General features: G+C 49.9%; 1 protein-coding gene and 1 long non-coding RNA gene across 2 annotated transcripts in view; both read left to right on the top strand.

Annotated features, from left to right (window-relative positions):
- The first annotated feature begins 388 nt into the window (after positions 1–388).
- GP1BB (glycoprotein Ib platelet subunit beta) lies at positions 389–4,177 on the top strand. Its single transcript, XM_038373321.2, has 2 exons — positions 389–1,612; positions 2,558–4,177. The coding sequence occupies exons 1-2, from the start codon at positions 1,210–1,212 to the stop codon at positions 3,178–3,180; spliced, it is 1,026 nt and encodes a 341-aa protein (XP_038229249.1). The 5' UTR covers positions 389–1,209; the 3' UTR covers positions 3,181–4,177.
- Positions 4,178–6,438: 2,261 nt separating this feature from the next.
- The window catches only part of LOC122456776, a 134,120-nt gene continuing 114,223 nt past the window's right edge, over positions 6,439–26,335 (top strand). Inside the window, exons 1-3 of the long non-coding RNA XR_006275832.1 lie at positions 6,439–13,754; positions 15,783–15,879; positions 16,578–16,717. This is a non-coding gene — a long non-coding RNA (uncharacterized LOC122456776). The remainder of the gene's footprint in view (positions 13,755–15,782; positions 15,880–16,577; positions 16,718–26,335) is intronic.

Consider the following 26,335-nt stretch of genomic DNA (forward strand, 5'->3'; position numbering starts at 1 on the left):
TTCGAGCTGCTGAGTCATCTGACTCTATCAAGACAAGCCTGCTAGAGCACGATGTTCCCATGAGCATTATCTTTCCCAGCACTGGCCAGCCAAGCCAGCCTGCAGCTTTCTCCTTTCCCCTGGATCTTGCCTTTTTGTGTGTGCAAGTATCGGACTCTCCCAGGCTTCAAGCATGTGAGAGAATGCAAGTTTTCAGAAGAGCAGCTCGCCTGCTCCCTCCCTACGCAGCTAGTGACCCAGGCCACAGGTGAAAGCCAGAGCACCTCATCAGAAGTCACTAGCTCAGAAGGGCTAGGATCGGGTCAGTGCTTTAATGAAGGTCCTCCAAGGCACGCTGATACTGTACATAGCGCTAACAGGATGTTAGGGGACATTGTGCTGCCAGGAACGCTCTTTCAGATGAGATGTGAAACCAATTTAACAGACGTGCTTTTCACAATGGTAATTGTGTGAACCTGAATTTTCTGGTCCAACTGAATCTTGAGTAATTGCCTAAATCCACCTGCAGCTTCAGTTGGCTACAGTATTCCCTTTGCTTCCTGCCCCCAACATATTTGGTCCCCATTTACTAGACAGATTCACTAAAGGGAGACCTGTCCACAACCAGTGAAGATCCCATCCCCCAGGGTCAACTGATTATAGGCACTTTCTGTCCCTGACTGAGACTCCTTATCCTGTCTCCTTCACTTCCTGTCCCAGTGCTGCACACTCTTAAAACAGCTGCAGGCAGCTGTGAAGTGACTCATAGTTTTGTGCATATGTAGTTCATAAAGAGCTTGAGGATGAAAGGCGTAACAGGGTATTATGGGAATTACCTGGAGCATTGTCATACTGAAGCTGACACTGATCAATGTTAGGTTCCCCAAGCTTCCTTACAAACCTCTCAGCTGACAAGTAAGATCTCCGCCTGATCCTGCCTGGTTGCCATTGTTAAGTCTTTCTAGCCTCGAGAGGGCCGGAGCTGCGTGCTATACAGAGGTTTGGGGAGCGGGGGAACAATCTGAGAGGTATTTGCCATTGCCAAGACAGAGCCAGACATGCAAAGTGGAGCTGAGTATGGGAAATTATGGGCCCTTCCCCAGGGGCTGATAAGGTTTTGAGGACTCTCCCATGGATTTCACATGAGGTTCTTTGCATATTTTCTTGCTGCTGCTAAGCAGAGCAATACAGAAAACAAAGCAAATAGTTTGGGCTTATTATCCTCCGAGGATGGCTTCCTTTCCAAAGGGTGCCAGGGTAAAAGAGGGCACTGTTTTGAAAAGGGCAGGGCTGAACCACTCACAGATAACAGCAAAATGCTTTTGCCTTTCCTTTCCTCTGGGCCAAGACCCTCTGCCACTCACCCGTCATCATCAGGCCTGCCACATTTGGAGCGTTACCACAACCAGTGTCATCCTGCATCCCTTGGAACAGTTGCTTGGTGAAACCTCAGCTGTTCCAGCAAGACGGTGGCAGGGAGGAGTCCTGGGGATTAGCTTTCCCCTTATCTTGCAGAGCCAAGTGGGGAACCAGCAGAGAGCTCAGCTGTGTACTTGCAAATGCTCCTGCACCACTTGCCCTCTTACTACACTCTTCCCTTGTGCCAGAGGCCAGCAGGCAGCAATCTGCAAAGGTGAGTCTAGACACTGCGCTTCTTGCTAACTTTGCCTTCTTCCTCGGTCACTTCACTGCACAGCATTGCTTTATTGTGAGGCACTAAGCCACTCTCTTCTTACCCCCTGTACAAGTCAGAGTCCATGATGACCCTTAGGATTTTTTGCAAGAATTTCAATACGAGCACAGTCCAATGGCTTGTCTCTGTCTACAGCAGTTACCAATGCTTAGATCCTTCAGAACAAGGGTAGCCCTCGACTACTGCAATACAATCCCAGAGTGGGGAATTTCTACCCGAGCCCACCTGATCTTTATATGTTCTGATGCATGAGAGCTGCACATGTCTGTCACTTTTTTATTCTAGCCGTGGAAACTGCATTGGCTGTTCTTAGTCATGCAACTGTCTAATCCTTTTTTGAATCTTCTGAACCTTTTTGCCTCTGTAATAACCTGAAGCTGCTGTTAATGAAAGATCATTCGGAGCCTATGACTGCATGAGCAGTTTTGTGCACTAACGCGTGACTGCTGGTGAATTTCCTTAGCTATTATAGTGCATCAGGAATGCAATCATGCAAATACCAGCTTCTCTTCACCACCCTGGGCACCAATGGAAATGAGATTTATTGGCCTCGTGCCAGTTCCTACTGGATGTCTGGTCACATCTGCCCTTCACAAACCCAGGGCTAAAATAGCAGGAACCTGTCTAGTATTACGAGAGAGTGAGCTCTTGCCCAACATATGCTGAAATTATGCCCTTGTCAAAGCTGGTGGTCTCTATCTTCCTGGGTACCAAATTCAACCCAAAACTTTAAATCCTTAAAGGAAATAAAAGCCCTGGGTTTGTTCTGTTCAGTTTGACGGTGTCAGGTGTCTGTGTCTGCTGCTCTTCTTATGCTGAGTGCCTGAGATTTGCGCACAATGTCCCAAGGAGTTCAGGGTCAGAGGTGGCTTGTGTGTGTTTCAGAGCTGAAGATGATCTGCTGGATCCTCTTCCTTTTCCTGCTGGGCTTTCTGCCCATTGTGACGCCCACCTGCCCCTCGTTCTGCCAGTGCAGCGCCAACATCATCAACTGCATGTCTAGAGAGCTGACTGAAAGTAGCCTCCCCGCGTCCTTCAGCCCCTCAACTCAGATCATCTTCCTCAACAACAACCAGCTCACCAGCATCCCCAACGGGCTCCTGGACAACCTGCAGAGCCTCCAAGTGGCCTACCTGTGGGGGAACCCCTGGGAATGCGACTGTGACATCCTTTACCTGCGCTCGTGGCTCCAGTGGCAGCAGAATCGGACCCTGTATAGGAACGTGGTGTGTGCCTCCCCGGAACACCTGCAGGGCAGGATCATCGCGTACCTGTCAGAGGATGAGCTCATCTCTACCTGCCAGTACTGGTACTGCAGCATCGCGCTCATCTCCCAGATCTGCCTCTTCCTCTTCATCTTCCTCCAGGCTGTCCTGCTCCTCTTCATCATCTTGTTCCTGCATAGATTCCAGAGGATCGCCAATGTAGCCAGGCAGACCACCAAGGAGATACACCAGCATGTAGATACCTGGGCTCCCCTTTCAGAGAATGCTCATGACATTGATTAACGTCACCAGGGCTTTCAGTCCTCATGCTTCAGGGCATAAGCTGATCAGTGGGGCCAGGAAGGACATCCTTCCTCCTGGGATTGTAGTGTTGCGTGGACCATTTGGTGCATTATGCTGAGAACCAGCCTTTCTCTGAAGCATCAGGAATAGGCCACTGTCTAAAGCAGGACATAGGCTTGGCCTATTGCTCTGTTGCAGTGCAGCTAATCCCGGGATGTTATAATTCTTCACTCTTCCAAAGGGATAGAAACAGGATTGGGACAATCTGTTCTTTTATCAGACCTGTGCAAACTTGGTTGCTTTGCTGAAGTGAAAACTGTTACTGGTCTGATCTCATTAGAGATTTAGTGATGCTCTGTGCAGAATCACGTGCTCCAAGAACCATAAGGAACTAACTTAAAACTGGCAAGAGCCAGGGCAGTCTGAGCTAATGCTGCTGCTATGTGCTTCATGCTCATTTGATCCCCAGGGCTCCTCACACTAAAACACTGGGGGCTGAGCTTAGAAAGTCCCTGATTCTGCTGGTTTGTTGCAATGTGGGCAGAATCCCGCAGGCTGGCCCCGGGGCTAAGTAACTGGAGTAGGACACAGGAGAGATGGGTTCGATTTCCCAGCTCTGCCTCGGATTTCCTGTGTCACCCTGGGCAAGTCAATCAGTCTCACTGTGCCACAGTAAAATTGGGATAATGTTGCTCCCTGCTGGCCACACTTTGCCTTGTCTGTTTAGGATGGGGCTGTTCAAAAGCCACAGTGTTGCCTCAATTCTGTTCCCTGCTAAATGAAGGCGGGAGCCCAGTTAGGCCAATGCCAAGCGCTTCTGAAAGCCTCGCCTCTTTAGGGCAGCGGTTGTTTCTTCCTATGTGTCTGCATGCTGCCCAGAGGAATGGGGGCCTCTAGGGGTCAGTGAGATAGCAAGAAATACATAATGCAGCTTTAGCTATTTATAACAGTCCTTTCATTTCTGTAACAAAACCGTATTAAAAAATGATGATGCAAATGGTTCTGAAAAATGTATCTGGTTTAAACTCCTTGCAAACCATGCAAACAGGGGAACCACCCAGGAAAGGGGCTGGGGTGGGACCTTATTTTAAAAATGCTGTTCCTTGGAAATGGAATTGGGGGGAAAAGATTCACCCCGGACTCTGCAGCTGCTGGTTCTGAATGTGGAGTTTCTTTGAAATCAGGTTTTACACGGACGATTTGGGTTGTTTCTGATTTTTATTTACGGTGAGGCTTGTGTTTGGTAATTTGCCAGCAGTGGGGCGAGGAGGAAGGTAGGTGAACTGGCAAGATGGAACAAGCATTTAAGATGAAGCAATGGCCCCGCAGGCCCATAATAACTCAGGGGATTGGGACTGGAGGCTGAGGTGACTGGTTTCCATCACAAGAGACCCCTGTGGCAGGGGCTGAGGGCACTGGCTGTTCCTTAGTACACAAGGGGTTAACCTCAACTCCCCGATCCTGCTCCCTTAACAGAGGCACTGAGGACAAGACCTGTAAATTTGTTTTGGAGGCTGGATGGCAAAGAGTGGTTCTGGGGATCGTTGGGCTCCACGTTCAGGGGCATCCTAGACCTGGGCTGGATCCCAGGCTGGGGAGTTCAGCTGTTTCCTTTTCTGTTTAGATCAGCATCATTTGCTTTCTAGTTACAAACTTCATCCCTTGGGGACAGGCCTCTTGGGCCTTCCGTGGTTTTTCTTGCTGACTCAATCCACCAGCTGGGCCTTCAGGGCACACGCCAAAGTCTTGGGCCTTGTGGGGGCAGGGGGCTGATCCAAAACCCACTTTGCAGTCAGTGGGAAGAACCTGTGGATTCCAGTGGGCCCTGGGAGAGGGCTGAGTGCATAGGAGGGGTGTTGTATTAATCTGGATGGAAGAAATGGACCCAAAGAGTCAAACTTGTGAACATGAGCATGTCACTGTCCAACATTAAACAAGCTTCGGGGTTTGGTTTACGGAGACCTCAGCCTGCTTAGCCCCATGGCAAAAAACCAAACCAAACACAACAACAAAAAACCCTCTTCAATCTTTTTAAGGATTGGAAACGGAACGGAAAGAAAGACCGCTAAAGCATTTGAAATGTAAAGTATTACATAAGGCTTTTATTTGAACAATGTCCCTTGTTCTCTTTCCCTGTAGCTGGAGAGTCTTAGAAGTCCTGTTTCAGGGGGTTGTAGATGGTGTTAAAGATGTAAAGTAGTAACCCCTCCTGTGGGGAGGGAGAAGAGAAAAGGTCCATGGGAGAGGCTGCAGTTGTTATTACTGTTGTAGTTAAAGTCAAGGCCTGTTTCCTAAAAGACAGAACAAGACAAACACACACACGAGGGAAAGAAGACAACAGCAAAGACTAGACAATGCAACTTCTGTCTCTGGTGCTGACTCTCACTTGCAACCTCCCTGCTGGAAAAAAAACAAGCCCAGCACGCCGTCGTCTTAACCACTCTGAAGCCAGGTAAACTTGTAACAGGGTTGGTCTAATTGGGGCACGGCTCTTAGCTGCCCTTTTGTGTTTACAGGCTTACAGCAGTGTTATAAACTATAGTCTTGGGCTGGCAAAGCCAGACACTTGTACTAGGCAGAAGGCAAAAGGAGAGGGCTGGGAAAGAGAAGAAATAAGGTAGGGCAGGAAAAAGACACATGGAGCGACAAAGTCTCTTGGCCTGGTGGTGTTTGGGATTCGGCTGGAGGTGGTGGTGTCATCTGGGTGCAGCTCTCTGGCCCAGGCTGTCAGGACGGCTCACGGGAGTAGGATGAAGCAGGTGTGACGGGGGGCGTCTCAGGAGATGGCCATGATGGCGAACCTCGCTCCTTCCCATTCTCCGGGCTCTCAGTCAGCCAGCGTCTGCCTTTGCCAAGTTTCTTCCCAAAGTCGCTTTTTTTTAGGACCCCAAAAGGGCGGATCCTATCCCCTCATTATTTTGTCCACGGATGGTCCTAATTCTCAACACACCTGGTTTGGTTTGTTGCTTCTGGGCCCACACTTCTCTTGTTTACCAGGCACGACCTTAACCCAGTCCTGGAATTAGGTCAGGAGGCCTTTTGGTTTGGACTAAGTCTGTCTGTCTCTCTCCCTTTCGCACCTTTCCCCATTATTGCTAGGGATTATTGTGACACTTTATAAATTTGAACCCACTTTCCCAGAGTTCGGCTCCCAAGTGGAGTGGGCTGCTAGGCCCCAGTTCTCACTACCCGGGAGGGTTTCTTGGAGGGCGAGGCAGGAGGAGAGTTTTATTTGTAAGTGTAGGCTGGTTGGTTGTGTGGGGGGGGGCGGGGGTTGGCTGGGTTGCAGGGTGGTAATATGTATAAATAAATTGCAACCCCCTTGCTGGCTGTATCAGCAGAGCAGCCAGGGATTGATTGACGGCCTTGGCAGCTCTCCAGCCTAGAAGTGGGCCATCCCGCACACCGGAGGCACCTTGGCATTGGGCACAGGGTGGGGGTAGCTGGCTTTGCTGCAGCTTGTGCTTGGTTCAAGAATGTCCCTCTCCCTTACTCAGCTGAGGTGTTTAAAAGCCTGGCCATACTGGGGTGATGGAGAAGGGGTGTACCCTTGTCATCACTGGGCAAGCCACTGCCACACCTGATGTCAGCAGCGAGCGGAGGTCATGCTGTCTCTCTCAAGCCCTTGGATCCATGCAAAATGTGGAAATGCCACCCCACTCCTCCGCCCTTCTTGACAGACATTACCAAGTGCTGCTAGGTCCCGAACAGTGATGGGCCTGTTGGCGCCTGCATTCAGCCTGCCGGTGTAAAATTCAGCCCAGCACAATGCAGCTCTTGTGAAAGGCAGGCCTGCCTGGGGCCGCCAGCCACACCTCGGGGAAGCACAGAGCTGCGTGGCACAGGCTGGTGAGTGAAATGATCTCACTAGCAGAATCAACATTAGCCAGAGAAGGGTTCTCTCCTCTGTGCAGCCTGCTGCTCCACCCCCATCATTTGTATTTTATGCTTCCCCACTGCAGACGGCCCAGGAAGCCACTAAAAATAGGAGCTTGTGAGTAAGGGAGAGAAGGTTACGAGCTCTGGGGTAGCCTTGAGGCAGCTGCATGTCACTGCAGAGAACTGCTGCCACCAGACCACCCTGTTGTAGTGTCTCAGATGGGCCCTGGCCCAAAGCAGGCAGCAGAGAGGCTGTGGAGAAGGGTGGAACCGGAAATAACAGCTGTCACAGAGGAAGTGGTGAGAGCACAGGGCTGGGAGTCAGGAATCCGAAGTGCTGTTCTTAGCTGTGCCAGTGACTCTGGATGTGGGGAAGGAGGCGGAGAAGTCCAATGTTTTCCACTTCATTCTGGCTGGCGGTTCCCCCCTTTTCCATTCCCCCCCCAACAGCTGTGGCTGCATGTTCCCTGTATGAAGCCTGCACTGAACCAGGGCAGACGGTCTCCTGGGAGCCTGGTGTGATGCTGCCACAGGCTGCTAGATGGCAGCAAACGCTCCAGAGACTGAAAGCAGCTGGCTTCATGCAGCTGCAGTAGGGAGAGCTGGTGAAAGTGGGTCTCACCCACCCCAGTGTGCAAGGGGCAGGGAGAGATGGGGAAGCGGGGGAGGCCTGTGGTCAGCCTAGATTTTTACACACATGAATTCTAGGGTGAGGCCAGATAGTCAGAGTCTGAGTCACAACTAGGTTAGTGAAAAATAGGCCTGAATTCTGTTTGCTGGCCCATAGGGGGGTTTCTGTTGTCTCTGGACAGCCTCAGTGAGATTCAGCCAATGGTTTGCAAATCCCAACATTTCCCCTCATTTTGTTGCAAATGTTTACCTGACAATTCAAACTGGAATTTCATGATCTGTTCTCCTGTTTTAACTAGCTTCAGACAGCCAATCAGAGAGCAGCAACACAACTAGGGACAGCGAGACGTTAAATTACGGAGCTATTAGTAAGGGAAATTATTTGAAGAATATTGTAACAAAGACATTCTCAGCAACTGAGGTCAGATTGCAAATGGGTCTTCAGCCAAGGAAGGGGCTAAATTCATGATGAATTGTTCTTGAAATAATATTTTGATTAGCTCTAAATAATTCTCTGAACCCCTGGTCTCCCACCCCCAAGGAGCAAGGAGCACGCTCACAAGTGTGTGTGTGTGTGTATGTAGTTGTTTTACAGATGGTGGCATTAAGACATGGAACTAGACTGGTTTGTTCAAGGCACAGGGAGAGAGGAGAGAAATGAACCCAGGAAAAGGGCTGGTTGAAAAATTTCCCTCAAAACTGTTGTTTTGAGCTGGGTGAAACCTTGTTATTGGTCGTGTTAAAAAGCTTGTGTGAATGCACCCTTCAGTTAACATAATGTAGGGCTAAATTAATCACAAGCCTTCGTCTAAAGCCAAAGGGTAACGTGAACCCCCCCAGGAGTTTTGGATTGTGTGGGTGGAAGTGCTTTGCCGAATATTGTTTTGGATGAGAGAGAGAGAGAGAGCAAGGGAGAAAAAGGGTGAACTCCGAGGACCAGCAAGCCACAGACAGCCTGAAGGAGTAGCTGAAATCATGGTCTCTGACTCTGGAAGAAGAATGGAGAGAGGGTTTTGGGGCGAAGGTGCAGGCTGCAAAGCGTGCCCCTGGAGCTGTGAGCAAAAGAAGCTGCTTCCTACTATTGATTCCTTCTGTGTTCAGAGGCACAGGACTTTGTACATTCTTTGTAAATAAACAAAACTGCATCCAAGAAATACTTGACCAATCCCTCCGCCTAACTGGAACAACCTATTACCCCTCACGTTTTTGGCTAGCCACATGGCTCAAAAAGGGCAGTATTGTGTTTTAATAGGAATTGGATTGTCAACTAAATGCCATTTTGCATGAAAAGTGCCGGCTTTCGATGCAAAATTTGATTTTTATTTATTTATTTATTTGGTCAAAAAACCCAAATACCCGAAATCTGAAATATTTCGATTTGGATATTCCACCACGGTGCCTCATATTCCTCATGACCCCATTCTCCAGGTCCATGGGCTCCTACATCCCATGACCCGGGACTTCCATGATACAACTCCACCATGAGGAGACATGGGGCATCCTGGGAGATGTAGTCTGACCAGGGAGCACAACCTTATTAGGAGCAGGAGACACCCAAACTACAACTCCTGTGAGGCACCAGGGCAGCATTTCCAAATCAGAATATTTGGATTTTGATTTTGTTTCTGAAAAGTTGAAATTTGCCATGGAAGAAAATCCTTATTTCCCCCTATTTCAGTCTAACCTTGAGGAACCAGGGTGCCTAAGATCCAGGGAACAGGAGCAGGCAGACCATTCTCTTCTGATTTCTAGGCTTCTCCTTAACCTTCCCTGTTTTTTTCTTAAGGCTGGTTAATTTTTGTTAGTTGTCTCCCTCCTATTGTGCTCTGCTGGTCTGTGCCTTGCTGATGTCTCTCTGTGCGCTGCAGATCCAGGGTAAGTATGCAGAGGCTCCCCCTTCTAACACCGTTGCAGAGCGCGCTATAATGCAGCAAAATTAACAAAACCTTGTCAGCTGGAGACTTTTACTTTTCCTCACTTTGCAAGGCACCAACAAGCCACCTTGAGGGGGCTCAAGGGCTCAGGATGTCACTGATCCATCCGAACATACACAAATAGGGCAGCAAACACAGGGTCACTCACTGGCAGAGGTTGGTCAGGAAGCAGCCATGTGGCTCTGAAGGCATGATTCCGGGCCTATGATCACATGCTCGGCTGCCTGCCTGTCAGCACTGCCCTGGTGTGCCAAGAAAGCTTGTGGATTTAGCATGCCCAGGTAGACAGAGGGCAACTGCTGACTTTCGGTTTCAGTTCTCTGGGGAGGCAGGAGGGGTCCCCGCTCTGTGTCGTTGAGACTTGGCACATTCGTGGTTAAAAAAACCAAAAAACAAAAACCTTCTTGGCATCTTTTGCTCCTGTGACAAGCGTAACCAGCCCTAGTGACATGATGCTGAATTGTGCTGAGCCCATAATAATGTGGAGGCCGTGACAGCACGTCTCATCTATAAATCTAGAGCCTGCACTCCCTGGCTTCCCATCACAGAGGCTTTTCTGCTGGGTTATGTGGTTTGTTTGGCCTGTGTCGGGGGCTGCCGTGGTGAGAATGGGCCTTCAGGCTAGTGGGAGGGATTTAGCCTGGGCTGTATGGTGAACTGGGAGAGGGAAGGCTGGTGGTTGGGGCTTGGGAAGCAGGGAGGCTGTGAAAAGAGGCATAGGCAAGTGGTCAGGGCTCCTCTGCAAATCAGTTCCCAGTGTCAAGGCCATAAGAGGATAAACACCTGCACCCGTAATGGCCAGACATCTGGGTCTGCTTGATAGACGCCCCCAGCCAGCAGTTCACAGTGCTCCGGAGTCGCTCTTTCTCGCCAGACTCTGTCACTGAACGTGGGGGCTGGCTGGCTGGGTTTAGAAACCCCATGAAACCAAGCCCCAGTTAAGGTGACCAGATGTCTTGATTTTTATAGGGACAATCTCAGAATTTGGGGCTTTGTCTTATATAGGCACCTATTACCCCCCCACACACCCGTCCTGGTTTTTCACACTGGCTAGCTGGTCACCCTAACCCCAATGTGCCTGCAGCGACGTGAAATGATTGGCCGGACACACAAGCAAAACAGTTGGCCACATGGGGGCCCCGCTGCATCCCATGCAACTGCCCAGTCATGAAGCAGATCTCTTTCCCTTGCTGGAAGCAGGGCCCAGTGTATGTGGAGCGGGGGGGGGGGGGGGGTGTGTGTGGAATCCCTGGCTTGATGCTTCTCCACACCACACGCTCCTCCTCGGCTAGCAGCTAAGGGGATGTCTACACTGCAGCTGGAGTGTCCTTCCCAGCATGGGGTGGAGACAGACGCACGCTAGCTCTGTGTGAGCTAGTATGCTAAAAAAATAGCCGTGTGGCTGTGGCAGCACAAGCGGCAGCTCAGGCTGCTTGGCCAAGTCTGTACCGGAAGTGGATTTGTTCTCGGGTGACTAGTCTGAGCTGCCACCTGGGTGCTGCATCCACACTGCTATGTTTAGTGCACTAGCTCCAGCAGAGCTGATGAGTGTGTCTACCCACTCCAGGAAGCACCCCTCCAGCTGCAATGTAGACACACCATTACAGCCCCACTGACCATAGGACTGGCTCTGAGGGGCCTGTGGAAACCATTCTGATCTGCAGATGAGCCACCTGCATCCTATTTATACTCTCATCTCTGCCGCTGCTGGACTTGGGAAAGTCAGGGCCATCCCGGCGCCTCAGTTTCCCCATCTGTAAAATGGGGATACTGATACTGAGCTCCTCTGTAAAGTGCTTGGAGAGCAACTGATGAAAAGCACTCTGTACAGGCCAGGTATTATTAATGTAGTGCAGTGGTTTTCAACCTGTGATCTGTGGCCCTCTGGGGGTTTGCAGACTATGTCTAAGCTTTCCAAAAGGTCCATACCTCCATTCAAAAATTTTTAGGGGTCCACAAATGAAAACAGGTTGAAAACCACTGTTGTAGTGTAATGGCTTTGTTGGCCTAACATTGGGCTTGCTGCGTTGCTTGTGAACAGCAAAGTCATGACTGAGCTATGCAGGGCATCCTACATGAGTGCCAGGAAAAACAAAGCCTTTAGCCTATGCCATAAGGTATTCTCTTTGTCACAGCAGAACTATTTTAGAAATGTTTTAGTGTGGCTTAAAATCATTGCCTGGTCCCGTTTTCTGTCTGCACCTGCAAAGCCAGGATCCTTGAGGGCTGTGAGCCCAATTGTACACGGCTCAGAACTACTTTTATTCTAATTATTTCCAGAAACCTGTTATATTATCTGCCGTAACTCTTCTGGAATGCATCATGTTGCAGTGTTAAGGTTTGCAGGGTGTGTGTGCATGTGTATATGTATGTATGTGTGTATATATATAAAATATGAGAGAGCCTAACTCACATTGACTTCACTGAAAGTTAGGTTCCTAAATACCTTTGAGGATCTAGGCTTACAATCCCTGCAAAGGCAGGATACTGCCACTGTTAAAGGACATCACAGATTTAAACTGGTATTAGCCAAATTACATAAACATACTGAGCCAGTTTTTCTTCCCTTTACCTCTTTTATGATGTGAGGCTGCTCAGATATATACACGGGTTTAGTTGGGACACTGAAAATGGAATGTGCTTAAATATTTATTTGTAAATGGAAGAAAAGTCAAATGCAGGGTTATGAAACGTAAGTCCTAGAATGTCATTGGCAGACAACTAATAATTTGTATTGTATAGCAGTGATTCCATCCGTGTATCTGGTTATTGTTTCTGTCACACTCTTTAACAGCTGTAAGGTGCTCTATAAGCACCAACTTGCCGTTGTAGTGGGGCCATGATCTTTGAATAAACAATCATCATGTTTCAAAAAATAGTTTTTGTCCCTACTTGAAATGTAATCTGCGCTCAGCAGAGAGCCAAAGCTCCTGGATACTTCTCTTCCCTAGCTTACTGGTGAACCGCTCATCTAAACAGATAGAGCTTGGTGTGGACACAGGAAAAGAGGCCTGACAGCTAGCCAGGTTGATCTGGGCAGATGCGCTGACACCAACTCTCAAAACTTATTTGCTACATGGAAGTTTTTTTTTCCTGATTACAAAAATATATAGCACCTTGTCTGTATCTCAGAGCAGTGGACCAAACTGAGCCAGGACCAGGACTCCTCTCCATTAGTTCTGTATAGATATGGAGCCTAATTCAGCTAAGCTGCTAGTTCTCTATGTATGTGTTGATTCTGGCTCGATTTCAAAGGGCTAAAATCTGCCCCATGGCAGCTGCTGAACAAATTGCCAGGCCTTTTCCCCTGGCACTTGTGGAGGACTGTTGGGGAAGCGCAGAGCCCCTTGAAACGAACCTAGCGCTAAGGTCTCAGACCATCTCATTTCACAGCTGAGAGCCCTGTAACCCCTTTTCATAGCTGCAAGAATTGCTGCTCTTTGTTAGAGGCTGTCTCTCTGACCATCTGATGCCACAACAGTAGAGATCACCTGAGCCTGAGATATTCTGCCACCTTCATGGCCAAGCCAAAGGACCAAGCCTGTTTAGAGGAAACTGATGTTATTAAAATTGGCCCTGTTCAATTATCAAGCCGATAAGGGATGGGTGCAATAGGACGCTGCAGGGTCAGTGCTGGGAAGAGTCAATGGCAAAAATCAAGACTGGCTTTCTGGGTACAATCCTGCATCTTCCTGGCTGTTCCGGGGGGAGCCAAAGACTGAAGTGACTAGCAGCCAAGCAGGGAGATGCTGTGTTCACACCTACTAGAGGCAACAGGCTCCTCGTTTGGCACTGTACCAACAACAGGGGCTGCCAGTTTAACTAAGGAGGTGGACAGGCTGGTCTTGCCCACTTCAGAGTGGCTTGTCTGTTCTCTTTTCCATCCGGAGCGGTGAAGGATCTGAGCCATGCTGCTCACCTGGCCCGCAGCACCCACCAGAGCTTGCACTAGGCATCACTTTGCACTTCGCAGCGCACACGTACCCTATCCCACGCATGTCGGGCTTGCTCTCACTTTGGTTACTGGGCCTTAATTCCATCAGGCTGCAGTATCGGGGGCAAAAGCTAAAGGCAAGGGGTTACGTTCATCTCTGGTGGGACTGCGCTGAAGCCAAAGAATTTACATCAAGGGTGAGTTTGCCCCCCCCACCCGCTGTTTGCCTGAAAGAAATTACTCCAGCCTCCTGCGATGGAGTCTGTCCTTAGCTTCCTTCTGTGCAGCGTGCTGGGCTTGTCTGCCATGCTGTGCTCTCCATTTGAACTTCGGCAGGGTGAGCTGGGTTAGTCAGAGGCTTTATATGTGCAGCTCCTCGCGCTGTTCAAGAGATGGCGCCAGCAACCCTGTTTTAGCTCTGCTTCTCCATTACCTGATCTTTCAACACTGTGTTAGCAAACTAATTTTTTTCCCAGGATGGGACTTTAATTTCCTCCTATTGATCATAGCCAGAGAAGAAAGCTGAAATGGAGATTTTATTCCGAAGACAATGGCCCCCTTATGTGCCATGTCATGATCCCTTTGTACGAACCCGCCAGTGAAATGAGGGCACTTCCCTAGGCCGTTTTGTACCTTTCTCATGACAATCTTTATATTTTATCAGCTGTCTGGATTCCTGCAGCGCGCGAGAGAGAGAGGAGATAAATTACAAAATCTTTACATTCCACTGATGCATGAGATAATGACAGTCAGAGGGATCGGGGCATTAGATACAGTTGTATGGTTTTTTTAAAAACCCGAACATTTCAGTGAGATGCTGACAGCCCTGATTGAAATCTGGCCTAATGTGGACAACTCGTCCACACAGCTTTGCATGCTTCTCCTGACCTGCAACAGCCCTCCTGCTGTTCCAGTCCTAGACCCTCCAAACAGGTCTGCCAGTGCACTTCAACCCTGACTCCGCGCTATTCTGATCTCTCCTCCCAGCCCTGCTAATGGACCTCACTCGTTCCCGGCACCACCTAGGCTGCAGCCTTCTGTCCCTGCTCCCATAAGGTCTTCCAGTGTTCCTCAATTCTTACCTAAAACATACCCTGTTATTGCATCCCTGGGCGTCTCCTGAACTGAGACCTGTAGCAAGCCAGCTAGAGTGAGACCTTCAAATTCATTACCCTTGGACCAAAAATCCAGCTTTGAAGGCAGGCCTTCAAAGGCAAAACGCTGATGCCCCTGTTTGCTTCCTCGGTCCCCATTTGTCAAACACACCCTTCATTAATCTTCAGTTCCCCCTTTGCACAGAGCATGCAAAAGGCATCATTCTGTTGGCTGTGCACTGCACCTTTAAATGCAGGGGAATCTCTCTACCAGCTGGAGGGGTAGCTGCCATTTGGTATTTCAGCTCAGGTGCAGAGGGAGTCCCTGTGCTCTCTTGCCCTCTCTGGTGGAGGCTTCATATCTGGGCTGTCGGCATTTGTTGATCTGAACTAAAAAACCACCTTGATGGCAATGGTCATGCTTTGGGTGCTATTTCTTGCTCCGGCTGAAGAGCTAGGAGCTCTCAATGCTAGTGACTAGCGAGTGGCCTGGGCTGGGTCAGAGAAGAGGGTCAGATTCAGAGAGGGGTCAAATATCATGGCCTTGGGGGGGAGAAATGCTTCTCCTTGTCATTGTGCGCTGAGCAAATTGGTGTGTGTGTGTGGAGGGGCGGGGCAGCCTCTGATATACTCCACCCGAAAACCTGGGTGAAAAGAATAATGCAAAGTCCAGTGTTCAAAAGTTTGGAAATGGCAGAGTTAAGGTTTCCTGTATGCCCTTAACGTGGTCCCCTTGTGCAGTGCGTTATGATACAGGCTTCAATTCCACAAGCACAGACTGGTTTTTCCACAGGAGGGACTGAGGTTTGATGTTGGAAGTTTGTTCCCTGCTGCCTGGCAGGGGGTGGGGAGAGGAAATGTGGATATGGGAGTGTGGGCAGGTTATGCAGGCGGCATGAGGAACCCCCACCCCTGCAGTCCTGCTTAATGCCCCTTCACTTTGCCTACATAGGGATTGCAGGACTGGGCCTCAGGAGGGGAACCCAGCCCAGGCAGGTGCAGATTTTATTATCTGGAGCTGCAAACAATGCCCCCTACCCCGACACCCCAACAGCAGGGGCCTGCACTTTGCTCCAGTCCCAAAGGGAAGGGTGGGGGGTTTTAATAACTCCGCAAGGATCTTCATTCTAGGTAGAGATGTGAAAGCTGACTGAAGGCGACAGACCAAGCTGCACCGAGGCCTGCGCTCTGCCTGAGGCCCGTGCCGGGAAGAGGAACACAGAGACGGGTGAGTGTGTGTCATGCACTGGGGGGGGATGTTCTGACTCAATGTCTGCACCTGTCTCAGCCCACGGGGTGGGCGTTGCCAGTCTGGGGGCTGATATCTATTCTGGGGAATGGGACAACAGTTGTCCCTCCCCTCTCCTACACTCATTGATGACTTTTCTTAATGACTCCAAAGAAACCTGGAGACAACCCAAGAGACCATTTCAATGTGCACAGCCTGTATAGCCCTTGGGCCAGTTTGCTGAGACCACCAGCTGTGTCCTGGTTTGTGAGGATGTTGGGTTTTTTTTTAATCTGTCTTTGTCCATTACAGACTGAACTGAGACCACTGAATTCATTCCACTCGACTGCTGTAATCTCCTAGTAAGACTTTCTGGATGCTATCACTTGAGCTGGATTCAAATAATTAGTCTAGAGCAATCCAAGCCCTTGAGCCATCCAGTCCCTTCGGTTCAAACAGCACCAAAACCCATTCAGTAGCAATGGGCCTGAATCAAAACCCAAGGACCCAAACTGTGAGGAGACAAGGATGCAGATCCAGACTCTGCTAGTCTCTATTGTTTTGTCAGAAATCGAGCTTGAATGTGTTACTACTTATTGTTCTTAGCCTTTATTATTTGTGTCGCAGAAGCACCTACAGGGACCATTGTGGTCATCTTTTTCTGATTCTTTCTGATGATTTCTTCATCTGATTTCCAGAGCAACGCAGGCTTTAGAATTTCACCCGTGATTACTTCATCAAATCCATAACTTCTGGTTGAGCTAGAGCATTTCTTCTAGAAAGGCATCCTGTCTTGATGTAAAGGCTTCAAGTGATGGAGAGTCCACCACACCTGTAGGTAAGTTGTTCCAGTGTTCATTACCTTCCCTATGAGGAAAAACCTGTGCCTTGTTTCTAGTCCAAATTTGTGTTGCTTCAGTGGCCAGCAATTAGATCTTGTTATGCCTTTGTCTGCTGCATTAAAGAGCCGTCTGTGATCAGATATCTTCAGGGGCCCAGTGTGCTAGGCACTGTACAATCATACAGGTAGAGCTGGGTGAGAAATAGTTTTTCTGTCTCATGAGACTTTTCAATACTCGGAACGAGTTTCCCAGGATGACAAGTAGAAATCTTGAATATTTTCACAAACCAAAAATCCAAACATTTTTTTGGGATCAGATCAATTGCAATGTTTTGGTTTTGAACATTTTTAAACTTTTCATTTTGATTTTGACCTTTTAAAAACATTTTAGAATGATCAATTAACTTAAATTTTGAAACAAAAGGTTGCTTTAACTGGAAAAATGAAACTTTTTAGTTTGGCAAATGTGGAAGCAGGACTCCCCCCCCCATCCCCTCCCCCCCCGAAATTTCCAAAATGGGAAATTTGTCAACACCGACCTCTTCCCATAAACAGGCTTGGTTTTGATGAACTGGCATTTTCTGATGAATAAATGTTTTGTCAAAAAACTTCCAACCATCTCTACATGCTGTATAATAAAAAGTCAGTCCTTGCTCCAAAGAGCAGGGAACCCACGAGATGCCAGCAGGTAGCTGGAACAAACAGGGGGAAGGAGAAGGCAAACAATGAAATAACCCTGATTAGCTGAATCAGCAGAAGCACCAGCACCCTGCTGCCTGGCCATGTGTAGGCCTTATGGCAGAGGGGAGTTACAGTCCCACATGGGAGCTATGTTCCTGCTGCAAATAGATCCCCCAGAGGGGCTCTGTCTGGCCTAAGTCAGGGCTATATTTTTGTCTTCTCCTTTGGAAGAGTGGCATTAAGTGCACCTGGGCCACAGCAGGACCAGCTACAGCCTGGGCTGCTCCCCTGGAAAGCAGAGGCCTTGTGTCACTCAGCCACTGGGGACTTGTTTACCGTAGGGGTATGCAGGAGCTCCCTTGGAAGCACTCTCAGTGCTCTGGGAGGTGTTGAGTTCCACATGTCGACATGGGTGTCCGCAGCCCAGCTGCGTCTCTCTCCTTTCAAAGGAAACGTCAGCTGGGGAGGGGGCATCTCCCTAGCCAGGAAACAGCTTGAGTGCACATCAAACAGGAGCGTCCCTCTGGGATTGGGGGGGAGGGCACTAAGAATCCCCTCATTCCCCCCCACGCTGCAGAGGACAGTCTGGGATAGGAAGAGCCAAACCCAGTGTATAAAGAGGAGAGCCCTATCTGGCGGCAGAGCTAAAGGCCCAGTTCCGCCAACCCCAGGGAGAGCCCTGCAGGGTGAGTCTAAGGGTGGGAAGATGAACTCTCATTGAACCCCCACGTTGCGGGGGTGTTAGCGGGACTGAGCTGAGCCCCGCTGGAGGTAATGTGCTCTCTCTCATGGTGTAAAAGTGCCTGGGGACGGTTGTTACTGACACTGAATGGGAATCGGCTCCAATTGGGAACATCACTGCTCAGACTAACACATACGTCAAGTGGAATGGTCGCCGGGGATCAGCCTCACCCTTGCTGCTGTCCTGGGGGCCTGCTTTGGAGAAGAGATGCCAGGAGACTTGCCTGAGCTAACAGCCATGCAGCGGGTGCCGTTAAAAGCTGGGCACTGCCCACCCGGAGTGGGTCCGTTTCCCAGGGAATTTGCATTATTTCCTCTTCTTAGCAAGTACCAGGAAGAATGGGAAATCCCACAATCCTCGCTGTCCACTCTCGCCAGCTGTTTCTCCTTGCTGCTGCCCTTGTGCTGAATCCCTGGGTGCCAGACTTTGTTCACCAAAGTTCCCCTTATTGACCAGTACTCAAGGACTCCATTCGCCCTGCCCTGGGCTATTGCAGGGTTTGGGCTGCTGCTGTAGCATAACAGTTGTATGTGGCCAGCAAAGGGGGGTACAATGGCAGGGAAACCCAAGTTCGTTAAACCCACTGGCTGTTCTAAAGCAGGGAAGCGGTTCAGTCATTCTGTGCCCTTTCCCTCCTCCTCTCCTGGTGGGTGGGAAGGGTTTGGATGCAGCCAGAGCCAGCAGAATGCTGCAAACACAACGGTCACAGATGCTGATTCGAATTCTGCACTGTGGCTGGGTTCGATCATGTTCAGAACTGTTTGTTATTCTCGGATAGGAGTTTTGAGTTGGCAGGAATGTTTGCAGGGCGACAATGCACAGAGACCTAGAGTCACGTGGTTCCGGAACAAGAGCATTCACTGTTTGCTGTCCAGCAGTTGTTACTAGTTGTTCTGCTGTTTGGAAAAGGTTCCAACACCCAATTGAAGAGCAGAAACAATACCATGGAGGTGGGGAATTGGACACCCCAGTCACAATAGTCAAAGCACATAGTGTGCAACACCCCTTAGGCTGACGTGTGTTCACGTGGGCTTTTGGGCAAACCTTTATGGTTTTGCAGGTATTGGCATCAGTGGGGAGCCCAAAAGAGGGCCAAATGTGATGGGTGACATATTGGCAGAGGTGAAAGTAAGCCGGTACGCCCCGGTACGGCGTACCGGTAAGAGCCGGTGCACTGTACTGGGGCAGCCCGGCTTCCCCAGGGGGCAATTTAAAGGGCCTGGGGCTCCCAGCAGTGGCTGGAGCCCCAGGCCCTTTAAATTGCCTCCAGAGCCCTGCTGCTGGAGCCCTGGGGTAGCGGCTTTTTAAATTTAAAGGGGCAATTTAAAGGGCCTGGGACTCCCCTGCTTCTATTGCCTGGGCCTTTTAAATAGCTGCTAGAGTCCCGCCGCGGCTATTTAAAGGACCGAGGCAGTAGAAGCAGGGGAGCTGCGGGCCCTTTAAATAGCCCCTGGAGCCCTGGGGTAGCGGCTATTTAAAGGGCCAGGCTGGTAGAAGAGGGGAGCCCTGGGCCCTTTAAATAGCCCCCGGAGCCCTGGGCTGCTGCTGCTACCCCGGTGGGGGGGCACTTACCTTACAGGGTGGACTGGGGCTGGCTCTGACCCCCTCAACCCTGCCCCTTCTGCCCTAGGCCCTGCCCCTTCCAGGGGCCAGAGTTGGCCCCAGAGTACCGGTAAGTCACTCGACTTACTTTCACCCCTGCATATTGGCAATGAGTAGTTTGACCAGCTCCGTACTGAACATTGTTCACATGAGGAAGGGTTTGCTATTCACTGAGCAATAACCATAGAGAGAAAGCGAGTGGCCAGACTGATAAGGGTAAAAGGACGTAGCTTGGCTTGAAGGGGGAATGCCAGGATGTTCCTCTCTCTGCTGGAGCTCATTCACCTCTGTGGATAAAGCTAAACCAGGGCTGATTCTTGATCTTGTGAGGCAGGTTCGGAACCCGGCACAGCAACGCAGGGCTCCTCTGTATAGTCATACGGCCCCTAGATGCTGGGAGCCCAAGTAAAGATGTGGGATAATTACTGTTGACAGGTGAATCTTGTTAGCTCCAATCAGAACCTAAGCAGGACCCTGGGCTTGGTGACAAACGGGACCAAAGTTCTGAGGCAAGGGCCCTGGATTCTGGTGCAGCAGGCTGGAAATTCAGAGGCAACTTCATTTCAATTTTAAAATGATGGTTTTCAATTAAATCAGAAAACAGGTAATGAAATCAGATCATTAGCCCCATGTTGTCGCAGCTGATGGTAAATTCAATTTCTTTTATGTTGTCCCCAGATTATGGGGCTTTGGTATGCCAGGGAGGTTTGTGCTGACAACACACATGAAGTTGTCAGTGGCTCAGCTGGAGGTTTAGGAAAGTAGCCTGGGGGCATCTGCTGAAGTATGGATGGCTGCGAAGGATTGTGAGGTCGGCACATGAGCTAAGATGTTCCCGCTTACATGACCAGAAGTGACACAGCTAACAATGTCGACATGTACACTAAAAGAAAAGGAGTACTTGTGGCACCTTAGAGACTAACAAATTTATTAGAGCATAAGCTTTCGTGAGCTAGAGCTCACTTCATCGTATGCACTTGGTGGAAAAATTTGGTGTTTTTTTTTTTTCCACCAAATGCATCCAATGAAGTGAGCTGTAGCTCACGAAAACTTATGCTCTAATAAATTTGTTAGTCTCTAAGGTGCCACAAGTACTCCTTTTCTTTTTGTGAATACAGACTAACACGGCTGCTACTCTGAAACCTGACATGTACACTGTCATCATTAGGTTTCAGAATTAACAACCCCATTGTTGAGGCAATGGAGGCAATTCAGATTTCTCAGAGCTGTTTCAGGCTTCAGCTGTTTGTGGACTCAAGAAGCCAACACTTTTTGTTTGGCTTGTCACATTTTCCAGGTTATCTTCACACCCATTAGGGCTAGAAGCATAATCTTTTAAAATGAAAACGTAGTTCCTGGAATAAAATTTGAAGCAATGAAAGATGGGGAGAGAAAGGGTCAAATACCATGGCATTAGGATACCAGTACAGCCTTGGTTATAAGAGACATCAGGGTATCTGGAGGCAGAGGGAATTATGGGTGGGGGCAGAGCAGATCCTGCGGGGAAGGCCTAGGAATGACTAAACTTGAGGAGAAAGCTGAGGCTGAAGTTTGTTTGTTGTTAGCTGAGTTGCCAACAAAGCCAGCCATGGGCCAAGTTTGTACTCAGTGCTGTGAGATCTATGGTTGAAATGCATTGTGGAAGAACTCAGTGTGGTGACAATTGTGTTTAGACTGTTCAAAGCCGGGGGGAAATGCCACCTGCTTACATCTCGGCTCTTGAGGATATGGCTGAAGAGTGATTTCTTGGCTTTTGAAAGGTATCTGGTTGCTTTGAATGGCAGGGTTTTCTCAAAATGTGTTCCTGGGGCCCAGCTGCAGATGCCTGGCCTTTATTCCTTCCTCCTCGCCCTCCCTGCTCCATTCAGCCTGTTCCATTTGAACCCCGTGCACGGTGTTTAAATCGTTTTACTCTAATATCTTCCTCACATATTTAACAGACTGTGATATTTATTGTAATCTACGAGGCAAGGAATAATTTACACGTTCCATTCGCTCCCGTCTCCTTTTCCTTTCATTACACAGAGGGGTCCTGTATCAGAGTCACACACCTTCATCTGCCGGCTTTTTTTTTTATCATTTCCTAACATGAGCTCGATGTATTTTTGCCCAGTTTACCTCTTGAGTGGTCCTGTACTTTGCAGCTTAGTACAGGCACCTGGGGCATCAGTTATGAGGAAGGTGCCATCAGCTGACACTGTGAGCATGCACATTGTCTACCTAGCCTGTGATGACCCTGCTGTTTAAGGGAACCAGGCAGGGCACAGGATAATATAACACCGAGGACATAGATCTTACAGTGCTTTACAGAGGAAGTCAGGATTGTTATCCTCATTTTACAATTGGAGAAACTGAGGCACAGAGAGGGGTTGTGACTTGCCCCAGGTCAGCCAGTAGCTTAGCCAGGAATAGCACTCAGGTCTCCTGAGTCACAATGCAGTGCTCTGCCCATTGGTCCACCCTCCCTGCAATACAAGGAAATAGTGGAAGACCACCGCACTTGGTTATTTCTATAGAACTTTCCTTCTCTCTGCTGCCTTTACAAGAGCTGGCTTACAAAGGGGATGCCAGGCTCTGTGCTTCACCAAGTCTCTGGTAACTGGGCATTAGAGGTTCAGCCTTTGGTTTTCCCCAGTAGCGGGCGGGACAGTGCCTGTGATCACCCCCGGTTTGTGTGGCGGGGTGGGCTGGCTGGAGGTGTCAATGTCACCTGACACGTTGCTGAGCTGTTGTCGTGGGGCGACACCATGACTTCGGTGGCTGTGTGATAAGGCTGCAGCATGCTGGGTCACCGAGACATGTAGCAACTTTGCAGCGTGGCGGAGTTTGTCTCACTGATGCTTTGGGGACTAAGGATTCTGCTGTATGTCACCTTCCATCAGTCACCCCACCTGCAAACATTCAAGTGTTGTCAGGGGGGCGGGGAGAGAAATGGACTTTCTCTCTGCACACTATGTGGCGCAGTGCTGAGATGGCCTTGGACCCCGGGAGGGACTTTTCTAGCTGTGGTGTCATTGAGCACGAAATGGCTTGTGGATTGTTCAGGGGTGTGGACATCTGTAACTCTCCGCCTGGTCTCCTCTGCCCACAACAAACCTGCAAAGGGCGTCAGGGCCTTGTCCCTGTTGAAATGCTGCCCCCAGAATGGTCACTATGCAGTGGTAGTTGCAGTAAGTACAGGTGCACTGGACACTGGGGCTAGGACCCAAACATTGCCCGGTCCCAAAGCAGTGCTGGAGCAAGGATCGGGAGGCTGGCAGTCCCATCAGGCAGCAGAACTAGAGTGGGGAAAATCTGTCCCAAGTTCTCCAAGCTGAGGTGTGCTGCATTCATGCCATCAAAGAGCAAAGAGCCCATCCTCCTGCTCAGCGTTCTGCTTCTGGGGCCCCAGTGCGGCGTAACCCAACGCGCTCTGTTCCACCTCGCAACCTGCTAGGAGTGCTGCCTTCGGGGCCCAGGCGTGGCCCCTCAGCCATCTTTCCTCCTCTGGTTCCTTTCTGCTGTCCCTGGCTCCCTTCTGTTCTCGTACCCCTCAGCCCTTCTCTGCTCGTTCCTTGGCCCTCCCTTTCTTTTTGCCTCTTGCCTCTCCCTGCCCTCTCCCCACCCTGGAGGCTGGACAGGAAGGGCTCTCCCAGTGCTGGCAGGAGAGCAGGCTTTATCGGGGTGCCCCTTTTTGCCTAGCGTCACCATTCTGCTGTGGGACGTGCTGTGGCTGCATTTTTCTAGCTTCTCTGTGTCTGTGTTGCTCTCTCCCCGAGGGACGCTGTGCCGCTGACTCGGTCTCATGTTCCTCCTGCGGGACTGTGACACAAGTCCAGCCAAGCTTTTCACATGTGTTTGCAGAAGGACCTTTGCTCCTGCGGTTTGCCCACCCCCCTCCCCAACCATGGCTAGGTGGTCCAATGGATGAAGCTGAGATTTCTCCTGCCTTCAGCTGCCAGACTTAATTAACCTCCTGCTAGGGCCAGGCCATTCGTTATGGTAAACTAGATCCATTCCACAGGCCACTTTTTGTTTTTCTGGCACCTCATGTATCCATACAGGACAAACCCAGCTCTTCCCCCAGGTCTTTGTATGATGGGGTCGGAGAGGACGGGGAGGATTGAGTTCCACCAATGCCCTCGCCTCTGCACAGCCAAGGGGACTGAGAGTTGGAGGGCTGGTCAACCCGATGCTGCCGAGAAGGGAGCCTCCTTGCGAGAACCGCACAATCTGTTCTGCAGGAGCATGGCTTCCCGCCCTCAGACCTGATGGTCCGGGGAGACGGACATGCCATAATTATCTCGGCATATTGACCATTTTTGAGGGTCATGTCTCACGTTACAACAGGGGAGAGGCCACGATGTCCTCTAGCGAGGGCATTTACCACCTGCAAGGTTCATGCTGCCGGCTGACTTGCTTGATCCTTCTTGACTCCCTCTCTGGCTTCTGACCTGCCACCCTGACTCACTGAGCCTGCTTTGTGTTGTAAGGGGCAGGTGCTCCTGGGGGCTTAGCTCCTCACTCCTTGCAGTCGGGGTCTTCTAGGACAAATAAAGACACTGCCCCAATGTGAACCCTGGCAGTGGAAGGCTTTGCCATGTGTCTTTGTGAAGGCAGCAGTCCCTCCCCTCCCGTAGCCATTTAGGGAACAGACGTACGTGACCAGTCAGAGCATTGGCCTTCCAGCTGAGACAGTGGCCTTCAGTGGGAGACTGAGGAGCAGGAGGTTTTCCTCTTGGCTCAATTAGGTTTTCACAGCACTGCTGGCCAGAAGCACAGAGACAATATTCTCCATGGCGTTACCCTTCTTCAAGAGCAGAGGCCCAAATCCCTTCCTGTCCCTGCAGGTTTCAGAGGTCTCCTCACAAACCATACCTGGACTCCCTGTCTGGGGAACAGCTGAGGGATGTCGTGTTCTAGACTCTCACTCAGTATCTCATACCGTGTGGCCATGGCTGAATTCTCGGCCTGGCCCAGATATCCCCACTCATGGAGAGAGGGGGACTGATTCCTCCCCTCACCGTGTCTAGTCTAAAGACTTTAAAAAATGATCTCTTAAATTGCTCCCAGCCTGGTGCATTCCCATATTCTCAGGTTAGTAAAACTGGAGCCCCCGCGCTTGGGTCATGGCCACAGACTTTTGCTGGCTGTTTGGGGCTGGAGCACTGAAGTCTGGGAAGGAACAAGTACTGGATTGTTCCAGCCCAGACCTGTACATCCCCGATTCCTTTCAGTGCCATGCAGATCTCTTCATCTATACAGGGCCATTTATCTCCTGCATGGGGCAGGTCACTCCTCTCCAAAAGACTCTTGCAAGGCCGGGGCAGTACCGTTAGCTGAGTATCTCTCTTCATGCAAAGAAAGAATCCAGAAGCTCTAGTTACTCACATTAATAATTAAAAAGTATGGGCCTGCATGAAAATGCAAAACGCTCCGGAGAAATAGACAGGGACCTTTTTGATTGCAGCCCTCCACCTCCCTGCCCCAGGGTTTGCTTGACATGAGAAAAGCCAGAGTTTACCTGGATGGCCAAAGCTGGGGGGAGGGCGAGATTCAGCAGCCTCGATCTATCCAGTGGTGTGACTGAGTTGCAATAAATCAGGACAAGCTGAGCTTTTTTTTTTCCTTTTTAAAAAAAAAAAAAAAAAGCCTTGGTTGTCCAGCCGTTTTTCTCCCCTGGTGCCGCTTCACGCTACTTCTGACTTTGATTAATAGGCCTCGGAATAAAATGTTAATCTAAACGGGGCTCCTTGGCCCAGCTACCCCTACCCTCCTTGCCTTGCTCCAGGAATATTGGAGAAAACACACCAAGGTTTTGTCTCCCTGCAGAGTGCTTGTAGCTTTTGATTAATAGGTGGAAGGGCCCAGCTCCAGCTTCGTGGCATCTCTCCCGACTGCAGAAAAATAAGCAAAAAGGTCACCAAACAGGACACAGAGAAGGAAAGTCCCAGGTGCTGTAAAGAGAAGTATGAAGAGAGAGCTCTTTATAATTTGAGATGGGCCCTAAGGAGAGCCCTGGATCCAAATGTCCTGGAGATCTGGGGGATTCACAAATTTGGATTTGAATCTGCATTCCCATTCTGTGAATGGCCGCTTCCTTCATAATGTGCCTAAGGAAGAAACCCCAGATCCAGCCAGTCCCAAAATGATAGGGTGTAGAAAATCCTGATCCAAAATTTTGCACCTTGAGCCCCTGTCTCCATGTAACATAATGCATGCAGCCTTTTTGCACGCAGGGATGGGTGAGATGGTGTCAGCTCTTGTTTGACTTGAGCCAGACTTCAAACAGGACACGCACTGCCCCCCCCACTCCCCAAACTGTCGTCCTTCCTCACAACCGAGCAGCTCTTGGAGATTTCGAAATGCTCAGGTATGTGGGTTTTCATGTCTGCTTTCTGGCCAGTATTCGAATCAGAAAGATGCTTCCTGCAGCATTTTCATCCAGAATTCACCAGAAAGGCCCCTGCTCCTGCAAGATTGACTTCCATGGGGCTAAACCTGTGAGTAAAGACTACACATGTGAGTAAGAGTTTGTAGGGTGATTGCACTGCGGATAAAGGGGGAGATTCTGGCAGGCCAGGGAGGGGTAAAGATTGGCCCATGTGTCT

The sequence above is a fragment of the Dermochelys coriacea genome, chromosome 15 (genome assembly GCF_009764565.3).
Source record: "Dermochelys coriacea isolate rDerCor1 chromosome 15, rDerCor1.pri.v4, whole genome shotgun sequence".
Lineage (NCBI taxonomy): Eukaryota > Metazoa > Chordata > Testudines > Dermochelyidae > Dermochelys > Dermochelys coriacea.

Coding starts and splice junctions, on each gene's coding strand:
- GP1BB (XM_038373321.2), top strand. CDS start 1,210: ATGGCTTCCTTTCCAAAGGGTGCCAGGGTAAAAGAGGGCACTGTTTTG. Junction 1,613..2,557: donor GCAGGCAGCAATCTGCAAAG/GTGAGTCTAGAC, acceptor TGTGTGTTTCAG/AGCTGAAGATGATCTGCTGG.